At 41.6% G+C, this 18,470-nt stretch overlaps 1 protein-coding gene across 5 annotated transcripts in view; it reads left to right on the plus strand.

Moving 5' to 3' along the window:
• The window catches only part of FBXO42 (F-box protein 42), a 103,011-nt gene that overhangs the window by 76,578 nt on the left and 7,963 nt on the right, over nt 1-18,470 (plus strand). For all 5 annotated transcript variants that reach the window (XM_025447879.3, XM_049106820.1, XM_049106822.1 and 2 more), the window contains 2 exons: nt 16,561-16,714; nt 17,549-17,659. In XM_025447879.3, the coding sequence (XP_025303664.3) occupies nt 16,561-16,714; nt 17,549-17,659 (265 nt within the window). The remainder of the gene's footprint in view (nt 1-16,560; nt 16,715-17,548; nt 17,660-18,470) is intronic.

Raw genomic sequence — 18,470 nt, forward strand, 5'->3', positions numbered from 1 at the left:
ATCCTGGAACTCCGGGATCATTCCCTGAACCAAAGGCAGATGCTTAACCGCTGAGCCACCTGGGTATCCCTCGCCTTTTCTTATTTTAGATAGAAATCATAGTGTCACTGTGCATTAGCAGTGACTTTCATTACAATTCTGGGCTTTCATATCTACGCAATGCTATCGTGTCTACCTACCATCTTGACAGTTTTTGGTTGCTCTTTGGTTTCCTGTGCAGTAAAATGCTCAGACCATTTAGTGCTTCTGTTTTCTCTCGGGTATCCACATACCCTCCCCTCCCCCAACAGCACTTGATGTTTTATGAGCACAATAAACTTCATTTTGCATGATGTCTTATCCCTGTGTATCTCCATTGCTATAGAGATTTATTGATTTTATTTTGTGTGCTGAATGGAATTGCAGGCTAATCTTATTTGGGGGAACACCAAAGACACTATCCTAGAGTCATTTCTGACTCCTTCTCCATGGATGACACTGTTGGTTCCTGGGACACTCGGCTGCCTTGTACCAGCTCCTGCCCAGTGCATATTGTTTGGAAGTTTATTCTCTATACAGTCAGGATTGGGCCAGTTTCTCAACTTTCCCAGCTTTTGTGACTTTTGTAAAGAATCTACTGAGTCGTTTTCCTTGGTGAGTGAGGGTTGTGATGGGTCATTTATTAATTTGAAATATCAACTTAAATCCTTGGAGACTGCCTTGTATTTTCAAAGCTTAGAAGCTACCTTGCATCTCTTTGGAAAACGTACTTCTGAACTGTTGTTTTAATTAATCCTACTTTTCACATAATCAATGCTCCTGATAATTTCCTCCGTTCCATAATTCTCTCTAGAAGTGGTTTTGGGCTATAGATTTTTGTATTTGATTTGTTGGCTTTTATGCTGTGTTCCTTTTTTGCCTTCTTTCCCATTTTAGTAAGGTTTCTGAAATCCATTGCCCAATCTTTTTTTTTTTTTTTTTTTTTTTTTTTTTTTTTTTTATGATAGGCACACAGTGAGAGAGAGAGGCAGAGACACAGGCAGAGGGAGAAGCAGGCTCCATGCACCGGGAGCCCGACGTGGGATTCGATCCCGAGTCTCCAGGATCGCGCCCTGGGCCAAAGGCAGGCGCCAAACTGCTGCGCCACCCAGGGATCCCTCCATTGCCCAATCTTAAAACATTTCTTGCTGTTTGATTTAAATGTGTGAGTTAGGGATCCCTGGGTGGCGCAGCGGTTTAGCGCCTGCATTTGGCCCAGGGCGCGATCCTGGAGACCCAGGATCAAATCCCACGTCGGGCTCCCGGTGCATGGAGCCTGCTTCTCCCTCTGCCTGTCTCTGCCCCTCTCTCTCTCTCTCTCTCTGAACTATCATAAATAAATAATTAAATAATTAAAAATAATAATAATAATAAAAAAATATAAATAAATGTGTGAGTTATAGCATTATTGCATTTTATGTGAGGAATGTGTTCTTGAAGACATATAATGAATTTTCTGGCAATGAATTAGTGATCTTTCTGTTTACTGGTGAAATCAGTGGGTGACGCCATGTGACAGTGGTATAAACATGGTTGATAGTTCATTCTATCGCTTTGACAGTAGCTATTCATTTTAAGTGCACAACTCAAGACTTTTTAAAGTATGTATACAGGGGCACTTGGGTGGCTCAGTCAGTTGAACATCTGTCTCTTTTTTTTTCTTTTTTTTTAATTCATGATAGATAACAGAGAGAGGCAGACATAGGCAGAGGAAGAAGCAGGCTCCCTGTGGGGAGCCTGATGAGGGACTTAATTCCAGGACCTTCAGTATCATGCCCTGAGCCAAAGGCAGCCGCTCAACTACTGAGTCACTCAGGTGCCTCCAACATCTGACTCTTGATTTCAGCTCCACTTTTTTGCAAATCTTAAAATATATATATATGTAGGTGCACCTGGGTGACTCGGTTAGGTGTCTACCTCTTGATTTTAGCTCAGGTACTGATCTCAGAATCCTGAGATCAAGCCCCAGGGTGGAGCCTGCTTAAAATTCACCCTCTTCCTCCCCCTCCCCCTCTGCCCTTCTCCCCTCAACACATGTGCTCTCTAAAAAAATTTTTTTGAATAAATAAAACTCATCAATTAAAAAAAATTTATATAGCCATGTGATTAGCATCCAGATCAAGATACAAAATACTTCTATTACCTCAGAAAGTTCCCTTATGCCCTTTCCTGTCAATACCACTTCCTGCAGAGGTAACCACCTTTTAACGTCTAAGAGATTTGAGATTCGTCTTGGTTTGTTTGAGATTCATCTGTGTGGTTGCATTTATCAGTGGTTTATTCCTTCTCATTGCTATGAGTGTTCCATAATGGGAATATACTACTTTTTTTTTTTTTTAAACACATCCTCCTGTTGATGGATACTTGGGTTATTTCTGCTTTGAATATAGTTGCAGTCAACATTCTTATATAAGTTTATTTGTGGACATATCACTCGTTTCTTATTTAAGACCTACTTGTCAACTTTAAGAAATATTCTAGGGGCGGCACCTGGCTGATTCATTCCATAGGGCAATGGTACTCTTTTTAAGATTTGTATTTATTCATGAGAGAGAGAGAGAGAGAGAGGCAGAGACATAGGCAGGGAGAGAAGCAGGCTTCATGCAGGGAGCCTGATGTGGGACTCAATCCCGGAACTCCAGGATCATGCCCTGGGTGGAAGGCAGGCACTTAACTGCTGAGCCACCCAGGCGTCCCAAGTGTAATGTCACTCTTAATCTTAGGATTGTAAGCTTAAGCCCCACATTGGGTGTGGAGATTATTTAAAAATAATAATAATAAAAATCTTCTTGAAAAAGTAATATTCTAGATAACAGTGAGAATCCCAAGAGAGTTCTCTGCTCGCTTAGTCCTGCTCTTAGTAGGAAGATGTGATAATGTAACTAAATATTATAGAGGGTTGGGGAGGAAAGGCTACTTGTCTAATAATTAAAGGTATTGCTCAGGGCAGCCCAGGTGGCTCAGTGGTTTAGCACCGCCTTCAGCCCAGGGCCTGATCCTTGAGACCCGGGATCGAGTCCCACATCGGGCTTCCTGCATGGAGCCTGCTTATCCCTCATCCTGTGTCTCTGCCTCTGTGTGTGTGTGTGTCTATGTGTCTCTCATGAATAAGTAAATAAAATCTTAAAAATAAATAAAGGTACTGCTCATACTGAGGGCCTCCCCACCTAAAGTAATGGGAGGAATGTTTTGGGAGAGGGAGGGAGGCTAGTTGGTAACACCATTAAGAGCTTAGTTTTTGTGCCAGGCAAAAACACAGGTTTGCATCAGATATCTGTTGCTTAGTAACTTGTGACCTTAAACGGGTTATTTAACATCTCATTTGCCTCACCTTTAGAATAGAGATGGTAATACCTACCTTTCTTAGTTTCTGTTCAGATTACATACCATACAGATGTATTCAGATGGAGAAGGGGAATATAGAATCTGATTAGGTGGACACCTTTATATATACTGAAGTACCAGCTAAGGCGTGGGGAGTGGTCAGAAGTTATCCTTAAGTTCCCAAAGCTTGAAAAGTGATTGCATTCATCCCTCTGTTGATTCACTTTCATTCCCTTACTTTATTGAGTGTTTATGGCTGGTGCTGTGCTAGCTATAGCAGGTACAAGCGTGAATAAGGTGCAAGGTCTATTGGGGGAAGATAGACAATAAACCAGTCAGTACAAAGAAAACAAAGTCTTAAGAAGAGAATAACTGGTGGTTCCAGGGAGCAGATGGTGGTGTTTAAAATAAGTTATAGGGGCCTCTGGGTGGCTCAGTCAGTTAAGCAGCTGACTCTTGATTTCGGCTCAGGTCATGACCTCAGGGTCATGGGATGGAGCCCCATGTCAGACTGAGCTCAGCACAGAATCTGCTTGTCCCTCTCCCTCTGCTCCTCCCCCTACTCTCCCTCTCCCACTCCCTGCCCCTGTCTAACTCTAAAATAAATAAATAAATAAATAAATAAATAAATAAATAAATAAATAAATAAATAAAATCTTTAAAAAGTAAAATAAGTAAAATAAGTTATAAACTGTGTCAACCCAGGACTTCTGTATGGACACATCTTATTTGTGAGGAGAGAAATAGTACACTAATGATTTGGATTCTCTTCACAATTTGTTACAATTTATTTTTAAGGCCAATTATGTGTTTTTATTAAGATGACGTGTTTTTGATTAAAATGACTGTGAAGGGACGCCTGGGTGGCTCAGCGGTTGAGTATCTGCCTTTGGCTCAGGTCCTGGATCCTGAGTCCTGGGATTGAGTACCCCATCGGGCTCCCCACAAGGAGCCTACTTCTTCCTCTGCCTATGTCTGTGCATCTCTCTCTGTGTCTCTCATGAATAAATGAATAAAATCTTTATAAAGTAAAATAAAATAAGATGACTGTGAAGTATTTTAAGCATTTTTCTGTTTCCACAGAAGGAAGGCACCCAGGTACCCAGATACCACTTTCATGGACTGATCTCTAGTGAAGGAGGCATAGGATAGTAGTTAAGTGACTACTTCTGAGTTCTTCGTTATATTAGCTCCTTCCTGATCCCTGGTTAATCTTCTTTATGAGTTGGTGATTTCTCCTTATCTCCTCCAGCCATTTGCAGCCCTGGAAACAACCTGGATCTGTGGTGGTCTCAGGAGATGTGCATGAGAACAGAGCCAGTGGGTTCCCCTAGAAAAGGAAGGAATCCTTCCTGTTTGTTTATAAAATTAAAGTCCTGGGATTTTTCCAGAATACATGCTTTTCTAAGGTGGGTACACATTCTCTCCTGCTGGAGAGAAGAGTGGGAAAATTGCATAGCATAAATCCGGGTAAACCTTAGTCTTCCAGGGGAGAGAATAAATAAGATTATACCACATTTCAGTTTGGCTCTCTTCCGCCTGACTAGGATTTTCCTGTTTTGACACCACGCCAGAAACTTTATGACTAGCAACATTGTTTTCACTTAAAAACAGAGCCACTTCAAAGAGTACCCACTCTCCAACCCCCATTAGAACTGCAATTAGCAAGTTATCAGATTAAACAGACTGTAGACCTCCTCTCTTCCTGGAGAAATTGAATCAAAAGACTACTTGAAATGGTAACAAGGAACTATTATTGGTTTCATGTTGTTAATTTTTAGCTGATAAGTGCTGTCCTATTCATCAAGTGGCCTTTCACGTGGGTTTATTTAGAAGTGAAAACAGTGCCAATAGGGAATTTCTTTTTGTTGACGCATATGGTATATGCAGGCATACGGGATCTAAACATTTCTCACGCACAGTACAAAAGTTCCTTTTGTTTTAGATGTTCTATAAGTGACCCAAGGAGTGATGTTTTTTAAAATATGGGTATAATTATAATAATGAAAACGCATGCCCCAAAGCCTAAAATCCAGACAGGCTTTGTCTAATATCAGTGAGTTGTTTTGATATCAGTAACTTTCTGGCCATTTTGCAACTAAAGAATGAAATAGGAAAAGGTGGGGGGAGGCATAAGGGAAACACCCAAAAAAGTGTTTGGCCTTACCCCTGCTGAGTGACTGGATGATGCCTCCAGGATAAATTGTGATTAACTGGAGCCACTGCTTATCCCAACTTGGGAGGGATCTTTAACCATTTGGTTTCCAGGGTTGAGTTTAGTTCAGCATTTTCATAAGAAATAGTTCTTGCTCTTTAGGATAGTATAATCTTACTGAGAGACTCTAAATGGATAATTTCAACACTGTGTGCTAAATTCTGGGATTGAGATAAATACAGGATGTCCCTTCCCTATGTACCCTTTCTGATGGTGGAACAGAAGGCTAGCTGAGGACAAAGCACAAGCCCAGGACAGCACACTGACAAGTCCTTGAAACAGGCAGAGGGACATGCCTCTAGGGACTCAAATGCCTTGAGGTTCAGATTTTGCTAAAGGCAAGAGGTAATCTTAGCCTGACCCCCAGGATCCTGTGAGTCTACTTTACCATATAAAAATTCCTTTAGAAATTTCCTTTATCTCGGAATCCCTGGGTGGCGCAGCCGTTTAGTGCCTGCCTTTGGCCCAGGGCATGATCTTGGAGTCCCAGGATCAATTCCCACATCGGGCTCCCTGCATGGAGCCTGCTTCTCCCTCTGCCTGTGTCTCTGCCTCTCTCTCTCTGTGTGTATCTCTCATGAATGATTAAATAAAATCTTTAAATTTTTTTTAATTAAAAAAAAAAAAAGAAATCTCCTTTATCTCTAAACCCCCCAAGATACTTGTTGGCAATCATCCCCCAAGCACAAGACCCACTGATAAACATCTGAAGGGTCTCATGACTCAGGTTTTATTAGCCGGTAATAAGTGACCTTTCCCCAACAATAGCCCCCTCAAGGTCCTAGAAACCTTGCTTCCAAAATTCTTTAGAGAGTATGCTATCCCTAAACCTCTCCCAATCGTCCACCCCTCACAGGCCCTGGGGTAGCAGCTCTTCCTGCCCCTGGGGCCTGTCCCTGTACTTTAATAAAACCACCATTTTGCACCAAAGACGTCTCAAGAATTCTTTCTTGGTCATCGGCTCCAGACCTCACCCCACCAAGCCTTACCTATATTCCAAAACTTCATCACCTTCCACTCCAAGAGGCTCTTTAACCCAGCTTGGGAGGGATGTGCTGGCAGAGGTCCCAAAGAAGGCCATGCCTGTGCAGAAGAATTTGTGTTTTGCATCCAGTACTGTGTTCTTTATAAACTTAAATCTCTAAGACTGAATTTAAACAGCATACTTGACTAGAACCAAGTTCTAGAAAGCAGTCTAGGGGTTCTGTAATGACTTTGCCAAAGAGTAACTTTATATTTGCTTCCTGCTTTATATAAGATAAACACTATATTTTTGTATCTTCTGAGAGCATCTCTATAAATGCAAAGACTGATTGTAATTATCATTGGGCATGTTGATGACAAATTGGAAATATTTCCATTATCACAAGAGAGATTGAGATCTGTTCCAGGTAGAACCCCTGTGGACCTTGGCTGTGTACTTTGGAGACCATTCTAACAGTTGTCTTTCAGTATTTACAGCCAAGACAGACTTTATACTTAGGAATTATAAAATGTTCTCAATTTTCCTTTTGCCTCTCCATTCCTCAAATGATAAAACTGTGAAACATGCTTTTCTTGTTTCTGTGACAAAAGCATTACCTATAAAATCAACAGTTTAGAGATATAAGCAGTTAAATTATAACTCTACCAGTTTTTCTTTGAAGGATTTCTTGCCTCTAAGTTATAAGTGCCAGCCTGTCCCCTCCTGCCCTCTAGGTTTTCTGATTCAGATGCTAATGCGGTGTTCTGGGAAATGCCTTTCCAAGTTATTCTTTTCCTGAACTCTGAACTCTTGCTGTCAAGGTCAGTCACTTCACACACTACCATAATGACAGCTCTATCAAGCCAAAGGCTTGGTCAGCTTCCCAAGACCCAGTTTGGATTCTCTCAGCAAAAATTATGTCTCCTACTCCCTTTGCACACAACTCAAGGCTCCTGGCTGCCACAGAGAAGTAGTACCCACACAAGAGAAAACTGGGAGGTAGGATTGTTGGTCTGTCTGGTCTCACTTTGCCCTGGAGGCCAGTTCTGTGTGTGGGAAGGACTTAGGGTGCTGCCTATGGAGCTGGGAGGGAGTGCCTTTCTTTGGATCTACCCTGTGAAAATGTGAGTGCATGTGAAGTCTGAAAGCATCCAAAGGAAAGCCTTTTGATTGCCAGTTAAGAACCAATTTAGACCAAGCCCTCTTTAAAAAGCAGATTACATACCAGAACATTCTGGAATTCCAGGAGCAAAGTAAAGATTTTGTCCAGTACTTTTCTTCTGGATTTGTTGGCGAGTCCCATGGTTAAAAATTTCATGCTCATAGTTGTTTCTTTACCTCCAGTAAGCCCCTAATTCCTAGTCTTCAGTCTTTCTGTTTTCAGAATTGCATAGAACCATTAGCAGGTACCTATGTTGCTCTAAGTCTTAAAGTGATTTCCCTGAAGGCCAATAGGGAGAACGCTTTTTTTTCCCTATTCTTTATTTTGCAAACTCTTGAGTTCAGTGACCTATAGATGAGGTGACTGGAGAAGTGTTTGTATACTGAACAGGTAAGTGTTCTTTTCAACACCCTTGTGAGCAAAGTGTTTGTCAGGGAAAACCCATTTTGGACCCTTGTCCTCTATTAACCAAAATGAAGGGTTCCATATAGTCATGTACTGAGTATTCATAGAAAAAAACTCTTTATGGAGCACCTGGTGGCATAGTCAGTTGAGTGTCCAACTCTTGGTTTTCTCATGGGTGATGGGATCAAGGCCCAAGTGGGCTTTGCACTCAGCGGGGAGTTTATTTGATATTCTCTCCCTCTGCCCTCCCCATCCCCTGCTTGTGCACACATGCAGTCTTTCTCTCAAGTAAGTAAATCTTAAAAAAGGGAGGGAGGGAGGGAGAGGAAACTGTATATATCTGTGTTAATGTCATTTTGGAGCATTATCTAACAGGTTTTACTCAAGGATGGTTTAACTCTACAACATGGTTCTCGAAGACTAGTCCCCAAACATGAACATCACCTGGAAGCTGGTTAGAAATTTAACTTCTGGGTCCCCACCCCATATCTACTAAATAGGAAAGGCAGATGTGAGGCCCAGTGATGTGCATTGTAACAAGTCCTCCATCTTCTTTAAAATAAGCTGGAATCTGGGCAGCCTGGGTGGCTCAGTGGTTTAGCGCCACCTTCGGCCCGGGACCTGATCCTGGAGACCCTGGATCAAGTCCCGCATTGGGCTCCCTGCATGGAGCCTGCTTCTCCCTCTGCCTGTGTCTGCCTCTCTCTCTGTTTCTCATGAATAAATAAATAAAATCTTAAAAAAAAAAAAAAAAAGCTAGAATCTGGGGCACCCCGGGTGGCTCAGCAGTTTAGTGCCACCTTCAGCCCAGGGCATGATCCTGAGGACCCGGGATCGAGTACCACATCGGGCTCCCTGCATGGAACCTGCTTCTCCCTCTGCCTGCGTCTCTGCCTCTCTCTCTGTGTCTCATAAATAAAATAAATAAAACCTTTAAAAAATAATAATAGGGGATCCCTGGGTGGCTCAGCGGTTTAGCGCCTGCCTTTGGCCCAGGGTGGGATCTGAGTCCCGGGTTCGAGTCCCATGTCAGGCTCCCAGCATGGAGCCTGCTTCTCTCTCTGTCTGTGTCTGTGCCTCTCTCTCATTCTGTGTCTATCATGAATGAATGAATGAATGAATAAATAAATCTAAAAAAATAAGCTGGAATTTGAGAACTAACATTCTAGGGGGATGATGGCTGTTATTTATAACATCTTAATAAACCTATAATATTAATGAAGACTGATCATGGAAGAGATGTAGAAATAATCTGTTCAGTCACGCATAAAATTATAGGCATCCCTAATTAAAACCGGTGCTTGTTTTATCTTGCATCAAACATTCGAGCTGCTCTTCTAGCCCTTGGTTCTGTGTGAATAGAAACTACAGTTGTGGGAAAGTGGCAAAGAATTTGAAATTGCTTCACTGTTTTACCATCTTCTTTGCAAAAGTAAACAAAAAACTTGCCTTGTAATTCTGGCACTTTCACATGTGAAAGTCCCTGATTTCATAGGAACCTTGAGAAGCATCTGAACTAATAAAGCAATTTTAAGGAATGTTAGTTTTGTGTAGCGATGCCTGTTGTGATTATCCAGTTTCCCACAGCTGCCTTTTTGGGTTTTGTGCCTTGTTCAGAGATTTGCTCCATTGATCATATCTGCTGTGTGATTATGTTTGGGGAATAAAGCCTGTGAGGCTAACTGTTGGCTATGGGGGAATAGGCCCAAGGAATGTGGTTTGATATGGACACATTCAGTTCTATGGTGTTAATGAGAACCTGCATGGGAGCGACCCCCTTTCTTCCTCTACTTTTGTGATACAATGATATTTCACTCTGTCTAGAGGCTCAGTAGCCACATTATTTTGAAGTTAAGCCGAGAGATGTCCAAATGAATATAAATCCTTCATCTATCAATTTTCTTGAGGGAAGGGGATTTATTTCCTCATATGTCACCCTGGTGATGGGCCTCATAACTGGGGGCGGGGTCTCCTGTTGTTAAAGTACTTTATAATGTACCAGATTTCCAATAAACCATTCTCTAGTGTGGTAGGCAGGTGTGCGTTAATAAAAATTTATTAAACAAATTAATACTATTCTAGCTACTGTAGGAGATGAATTGCATGCATGAATGTACAGTCCTTCAAAGTTTTGGACCTCACATTTTGTCTAGAGTTAGTTCATATTAAAAGTTATTTATCTAATGGTGTGGTCATGTTTTGGGGTTTGTTTTTGTTTTTTGTTATTTTAGAAAATTTTAAGTACCCTTGAAATAACTTGCTTTTCTTGTGACTATAAAACAATAGATAAAGGTATGTAATTTAAATACAAGTTTTCTTGTTTTCGAAATTCTAGTACACACTTATTGTTTTGCTTTCCAGAACTCCGCTTGGCTAAAAGGACCATTTTTTCTTCAAGCTATGGAAATTAACAAAATTCATCAACCTTTGCAGTCTCTGACCTCATGATAAATTTGTGAAACTTGCATTAAGATCATTCGGAGGGGAGTTAAAGACTCTCTGCTTTAAACAAATTCAAAATATGAAGGCACCTGGATGGCTCAGTCGGTTTAGCCTCTGCCTTCAGCTCAGGTCATGATCTCAGGGTCCTGGAATTGAGCCCCAAGGTGGGCTTCCTGCTCAGTAGGGAGTCTCTTTCTCCCTCTCATTCTACTCCTCTCCCTCCCCTTAGCCCTTCTGCATCCTGCTCATGCTCTCTCTCTCAAATAAAATTCAGAAAAGAATGAAATATGTAGATTCTTAGAAATGAACAAATTAGAGACTTTTTACCGAGGCTTTACACTATTGATTCTTTTTTTTTTTAATTTTATTTATTTATTCACGATAGACATAGAGGCAGAGATACAGGCAGAGGGAGAAGCAGGCTCCATGCCAGGAGCCTGACGCGGGACTCGATCCCAGGACTCCAGGATCGCGCCCTGGGCCAAAGGCAGGCGCCAAACCGCTGAGCCACCCAGGGATCCCTACACTATTGATTCTCAAAGTAACAAGAATTTAAAAGTATCAAATTTGCAACATATGCAAACATTATGTGCATAATTGGATCATAGAAAATTTGATGCACCAATATCTTTGACCTCTCCTTCCTAAACTAACTAGGGCTTATATGTTGAATTTTGTCCCCCCCCCCCATTTGTTTTTGCATGGTGATTCTTTCCCACTTTGCTTACAAACTTTGGTGGAGGAACACAGTTAATTTTAGCTTTATGAACCTACTTAGTTGTCAAAATATTTAAGATGCTGAAATTAAAGTATGTATTTGTAACATGAAACAGACCTTGGAAATGCCGGATGAGGGTTCTCCCACTCCTTGAAGTGGGAAGTAAAGGGAAGGATTTTGGCTTTCTAAAAGATCAGGATATTTGAGAAATCACTTTGGAAAGTCTTTACCTAAAATAATCCTTAAGGATTAATTTGTCATTGTCACTGGCCCCAGTTTACCTTTTCTTGTAGAGTCCAGAGAACAAGTAAAGGATCCCATATGAGACAGAGAGTGTGTGACCCAGAGCCTTGTGGAGAAAAAGAGGTCCTAAGAAAAACTTTCTGTTCAGTTTACTTACCTCTTTTGTATACTCTTTCTCCATGGCTTACCTAATTAATTAAGATTTAGGAAAGTGTTTTTTCAGCTTTGAAACACTCTGACCTTTTATAGTATCTGATTTGCTTGTGGCAACCACTCAGAAAGAATGTATCTGTATGCATGAAGAGCAGTTTAATATAATGGCTAAGGGGCAGCCCAGGTGGCGCAGCGGTTTAGCACTGCCTGCAGCCCAGGGCATAATCTTGGAGACCCTGGATCGAGTCCCACGTCGGGCTCCTTGCATGGAGCCTGCTTCTCCCTCTGCCTGTGTCTTTGCCTCTCTCTCTCTAGCTGTGTCTCTATGAATAAATAAAATCTTTAAAAATAATAATAATATAATGGCTAAGAAAGAGAATGAGTTTTAAATCTAGACTAAAATTAGAATCCTAATTCCACCACTTACTAGTTCTGTGACCTTGAGTAAATTATTTAAATGAGCCATGCCTCAGTATTCTCTGTAAAATGGGAATAAAACTAGGAGGGTGTTTTTAGGGAAGGATTAAGTCAGCTTTTGCATGCAAAGTACTTAGATATGCCTAGCATATGATAAATATTATCAATATTAGTCACGATCATTAGTAGTAGCAGTAGTTAATAGTAATTATTGCAATTTCTCTCTCTTTAAAAAAAAAAAAAATTCTCTTAAAAATCAAGTTACCCAGGGCTCCTGGGTGGCCCAGTTGAGTACCTGACTCTTAGTTTCAGCTCGGGTCATGATCTCAAGGTCATAAGATCGAGCCCTGAGTGGGGCTCTGCACTGAGCAGGAGTCTGCTTAAGATACTTCCCCGCCTACCTATCCCTCCCTGTCTGCTTGTCCCCCCACCTACACTACCTACACATATACCACCACCACCACCCTGTACACGCACACACGTGCTCTCTCTCTCAAATAAATAAATAAATAAAATCTTCAAAAAAATCTAATCACCCGTCCTTTCCTACCACCTTCCCCATACCCCCTAAACATAGGCTCACAGTCAGTTGCCGCTTTCAGTTTTCACCTAATAAGGAATGGATATTGATTGTTCTAAAACAAATAAAGAGCCACATAATTTTTAATTGCCACATAGTATTTTTTACATGAATATTCTTTAGTCTACTTTAAGACTTCAAATGAGCATCTTTTTATTTATTTCTTTTTTCATTTTGCCCAGCAATCATTTCTAAGGATTAATCCTTAGAAATGGAATTACTCCTCCCCTTGCTTGTGCTTTCTTTCTCTCTCAAATAAATAAATAAAATCTTTAAAAAAAATGAAATTACTGATTGAAAGTATATGCAGGGCAGCCCAGGTGGCTCAGTGGTTTGGCACTGCCTTCAGCTCAGGGTGTGATCCTGAAGACCCTGAATCAAGTCCCATGTTGGGCTCCCTGCATGGAGCCTGCCTCTCCCTCTGCCTGTGTCTCTCTCTGCCTCTCTCTGTGTCTCTCATGAATAAATCTTTAAAAAAAAAAAAGAAAAGGGGGATCCCTGGGTGGCGCAGCGGTTTGGCGCCTGCCTTTGGCCCAGGGCGCGATCCTGGAGACCCGGGATCGAATCCCACGTCAGGCTCCCGGTGCATGGAGCCTGCTTCTCCCTCTGCCTATGTCTCTGCCTCTCTCTCTCTCTGTGTGACTATCATAAATAAATAAAAATTTTAAAAAAAAATTAAAAAAAAGAAAAGAAAGAAAGTATATGCACTTAACTTTTTTTTTTTTTTTGAGATTTATTTATTTGAGAGAGTAAGCTTGAGAGTGTGGGGGAAGGGTCAGAGGGAGAGAGAGAAAGGATCTTAAGCAGGCTTCACTCTCAGTACCGTGTCGAGGCACATAGGACTGAACTCACCACCCTGAAATCATGACCTGAACTGAAATCAAGAGCTGGCCATTTAACCCACTGAGCCACCTAGACGCTCTGCACTTAAAATTTTTTAATATAAATTTGATACAAATGGCCAATTAAAAATTGTTTCCATGATTTTTTAAAAATTTAATTAATTTAATTTTCTAAAGTAAGTTCTAGACTGGGGATCCCTGGGTGGCTCAGCGGTTTAGCACCTGACTTTGGCCCAGGGTGTGATCCTGGAGTTCCAGGATCAAGTCCCACAATCAGACTCCCTGCATGGGAGCCTGCTTCTCCCTCTGCCTGTGTCTCTCTGCCCCCGCCCCCCGTCTCTCATCAATAAATAAATATTTAAATAAATAAACAAACAAACAAGCCAGCTAGCTCTTGGCCCAACATGGGGTTTTGAATGCAACGACCCCGAGGTCAGGAGTTGCATGCTCCTCCGACTGAGCCAGCCAGGTGCCCCTGATTCCATGTTTTGCTGTTTCAGGGACTCTTAGCCGCTACTTCATTTTATTTTTTAAGTTTTTATTTAAATTCCAATTAGTTAACATACAGTGTAATACTAGTTTCAGGAGTCTGTTCCTTGGTTGTCTCTACCTCCCCTGTCCCTGTTCATTTATTTCTTAAATTCCACATATGAGTGAAATATGGTATTTGTCTTTCTCTGACTGACTTCTCTCGGTCAGCATAATGCTCTCTAGCTCCATCCACGTCATTGTAAATGGTGCTGCTTCATTTTACACCCTTGATTTTATTTTATTTTATTTTTTCACTCTTGATTTTAAAAGCCAGAATTGCCATTATTTCAAATCCCAATCCAAATTTTAGCCTGGAAGGTTTTTAAGTAACAACTGCTGAATCTGTAACATGTTTTATTTGTTTTTTTCCAACTTTTTCATAGTATTTAGGAGTTCCAAGGTAATAGCAAGAACTTGAAGCATTGTTTGGTATTTTGCAAATTAAATCATTTTGGGGTAATACTAGCATTTTAACTACACCATTATATATTAGGTTTTCTAACCAGTTGGTCTAGGAAGCTTTCTTCTGGAAAGGCAAAAGTTTTAACTAGAAATCATAAGACTCTGAGGACAGCAGCCCCCTTAGTCATGATTCCAGTAGGGTATGAGGGTAGTGAGAGCAAAGCTCATGAAATACTTCAGTCAGTATTCTCTCAGTGCTGCTGAGTGACTGGAGAATCATTCCTAGAGAAGACTCATTTCTGTGATCAGATCCTGTTTGGATTGATGTCTATTCTGTTAGGAAAGTGTTCAAAATATGTTGCTGATGCTACAGAGTACTCTTAGATGCTTACTCCATATTCTGATGATTGTTACCTTCTCAGTAGATCATGGTAAGTTACTCTTCATTTGGATCCCAAGGAAGACAGCCTCTTGCTCTACTTTTTCAGCCTTGAGACTTTGTCATCAATACCATTAAAGCAGTTTAAGCAGGGCTTTTCAAACCATATTCCCCAAATCCTTTGCTGAAGGGGAAGGCCCAGCTCCTCACCTGAATGGGAGCACCTCAGCTGCTATCAGCTTAATATACTGTTGAGATTCCTTCTGCTTAACTTTTTTTTTTTTAATGGATCCTTCAGTGTTAACAAAACTTTTCTCCTTGAATATTACAGTATTTACTGACCCCTAGGTATTGAGGAAAATCTCTTTGGTCTTAAGCAAACTAAAGGTAGCATGTAGAGTAAGAGATTAGGAGAAATAGTGATTGTTATTTAAAAGACAGAAAAGGCTCTGAAAAATCATGCTTCTATGTGACGTTTCTTATTCCTAGGGTTTTCTAGCATAAACCAAATTTCTGATGTTTCAAAAATTGGTCACTATAGCTCAGAAGTCCAGCCTCGAGGGCCTTGGTAGCCACTGGTATAAAGCCTGTAGCTCCATTGGAATGCCTTCACATTGAGCCTGAAATTCTGCCCCCGTTTGTGCTCCTGAGGCCCACAGCTAGAGGTCTAGAGGTCACCATGCTAACATGTGACTCAGCACAAAGAACTCCACACTGCCTCTGTTTTAACCAAGTTTGCTGACAGCAGCTGTTTTTACATTGCATCCAGGTACTAGCCTGTATATGTACTCCCTAGATTCCTTATATGCTCTCCTGTATGGGGTCTAGTCAGCTTATTAAAGGGATGGTCAGAGACACCTGGGTGGCTCAGCGGTTTCGCACCTGCCTCCAGCCCAGGGCGTGATCCTGGGGTCCTGGGATCGAGTCCCACATCAGACTCCTTGCAGGGAGCCTGCTCTGCCTCTGCCTATGTCTCTGACACTCTCTGTGTGTCTCTCATGAATAAATGAATAAAGTCTTTTTTATAAAGAAAGAGAGAGAGAAAAGAAAGATGGTCAAGAGAGTCAACATTTATTGAGCATCTATTTGCTGTGTGCCAGGCAGTGTGCTATGTGCTTCAGGTGTATTATTTAATAATCAGAACAGCCTTATGAGATAGGTACTCTCATCTCTAATGTCAGGGAAGCAAAATAAGTAACTTTCCTCCAACTCCGGTCTCTCTGTTCTGATTATAAGATGTATACATGGAAAGTCATTGATACTATAAGAGTGATATATGGCAACAGATGGCAGCTACACTTGTGAACTTAGCATAGTATATAAACTTGTAGAATTCCCATGTTGTACACCTGAAACTAATATAACATTGTGCGTCAACTGTCCTAAAAAAAAAAGATGTATAGGGACACCTGGGTGGCTCAGTGGTTAAACGCCTGCCTTCGGCTCATGGCGTGATCCAGAGTCCTGGGATCGAGTCCTGCATCAGGCTCCCTGCATGGAGCCTGCTTCTCTCTCTGCCTATGTCTCTGCCTCTCTCTGTGTATCTCATGAATAAATAAATAAAACTAAAAAAAAAAAAAAAAGTATAAATTGGTGATGGTTTTCTGTCAGACCTGCAGACCAGTTTTGTTCTCTCCCTTTTCCTTATGTTTCATAGTGTTGGTTCCCCTTTTGTGGCTCTTTCAGAGGAAGGTGATCCATAGACAACCTACCTGTGGCTTATAAGACCCTGATTCCTAACCATGATGTTGTTGACCTTTCCTAGGGTCCTATCCTTCCCCTAAAGCTGGAGCAACTCTGGTCGTGTACAAGGACCTGCTGGTGCTGTTTGGTGGCTGGACACGACCAAGCCCATATCCCCTACACCAACCAGAGAGATTCTTTGATGAAATACACACTTACTCACCCTCTAAAAACTGGTAAGCCACAAAGATAAGATCCTTTCAGTCCGGATTAAAAGATTTCAAATGAATGGACGGACACCTTCTCTTTTTTGTGTCCAGGAATCTCTTTGAGAATTTGGTAAAAGCTCTGGACTCTTCCAGGAAAAAAATTTACATACACCCAGGTTTGCCGACAGTTTCAGAGAATTGACAGGACCCGCCTTAAAACCTAAAGCTAAGGGGAGCCTGGCTGGCTCAGTCAGTGGAGCATGTGACTCTTGATCTCTAGGTTATGAGTTCAAGCCCCATGTTAAGTATAGAACTTAAATTTTAAAAAGTTTTTTTAAAGGGTTAAAAGAAAACTAGAAAACTGAAATATGCCAGTTGGAAAACAGGAGGCTCTTCAGTTTTGGCTGCTAATTCCCAGGTGTGCTGTGGATCCATTGTTCCCTGCTATGTCTCCAGGACTGATTCCTGACTCTTTTTTCTTTTTCCTTGTAATGGATTACTTAGTACAGGGCTCTTGGCAGCTGTAGCTGATCCAGACTGTAGAAAAGTGGAAGGTGGTGCTCCTTTAGCACACTAGGCTGAAGCGGCCAAGGAGCCATGATGGCTTCCCTGGTCATCTCTCCACCCCACCTCTAAGCCATACACACAGAGAACTTGAAGGTGAGCATAGCTTTAGCAGGTTTGTAGGAAAGGCATAAATACCTTCTGCCATCTTCCATTTGTTATCCTAACAGTATCTCTACTAAAGGTGATAGGGTTGTCATTTTAAAGTGGGCACCTACCTACTGTTTCCACTTTAAACACATAAGACCATCACAGGTGATGCTGACTTCCTGGCTTCCTCCTTTCTTTTTCTATTAGGTGGAACTGCATTGTGACAACCCATGGGCCACCTCCCATGGCTGGCCATTCCTCCTGTGTGATAGATGATAAAATGATTGTCTTTGGTGGCTCCTTAGGATCCCGGCAAATGTAAGTATATTTGGTTTGCTGCCTATCAACCTGAAGGTAAATACTCCTGGGAATAACAGGTCAGAAGCGTGAACTAGTCAGGTCAGTATTCCTCAACATGGTTCTCATTAATCCAACCAATCATTGCTTCCCAGCAATCACAGAGCAATAGGTTGAAAAACTTCCTCCATAAAATCAGAGCTGTGTAAAATCTTTTTTTTTTTTTTTTTTTTTTTTTGCTGTGTTGTTCATTCGGCAGGATCAAATTCTGATGCAGCCTCTACCTTGTCTGTTTCTAGCTGTGCCTACAAAAGGCTACCTTTTAAGAAGCACAGAGTGTTTTTACTTGCTCTGTTTATGACCCAGCCCATGTCCTTTTGGGCTTTAGAGAAGACAGGTAGATTGACAGGATTGGTTGAAAATGGTTCATTCTCCAAATGAGAGGGGATAGGGGAGTGGGTAGGAGCAAGAAAACTGTCAGGTCTGACGCACTTCTGTGAGGTTGTTCTCCCTACCCACTGTCCTCACTATCTCTGGCCACAACTGGCCAGCCCAGGCCAGAGTCAAGAGCCAGAGCCACCCATCTGAATCACTCTTCATCTGAGTTGGTGGTAGCTGCATTAATGGTCATGAGAGGAAAGGTGATGAGCCGTCAGCAGTAAAAGCATTCCAGACCCAACTCTGTTCTCTGTTAGACAAGAGAGTCCCATCTTCCAATCCAGAACAGTTGTGGAGAGTCTGTGAGCCCCCCAACCCCAACCAGATGAGAAAGTTTAAGGCTTTATGGTATTAGCATTCTTATTCCTGCATCCCTCTTTATGAGTTAATGACC

The sequence above is a fragment of the Canis lupus genome, chromosome 2, assembly GCF_003254725.2.
Source record: "Canis lupus dingo isolate Sandy chromosome 2, ASM325472v2, whole genome shotgun sequence".
NCBI classification, from domain to species: Eukaryota; Metazoa; Chordata; class Mammalia; order Carnivora; family Canidae; genus Canis; species Canis lupus.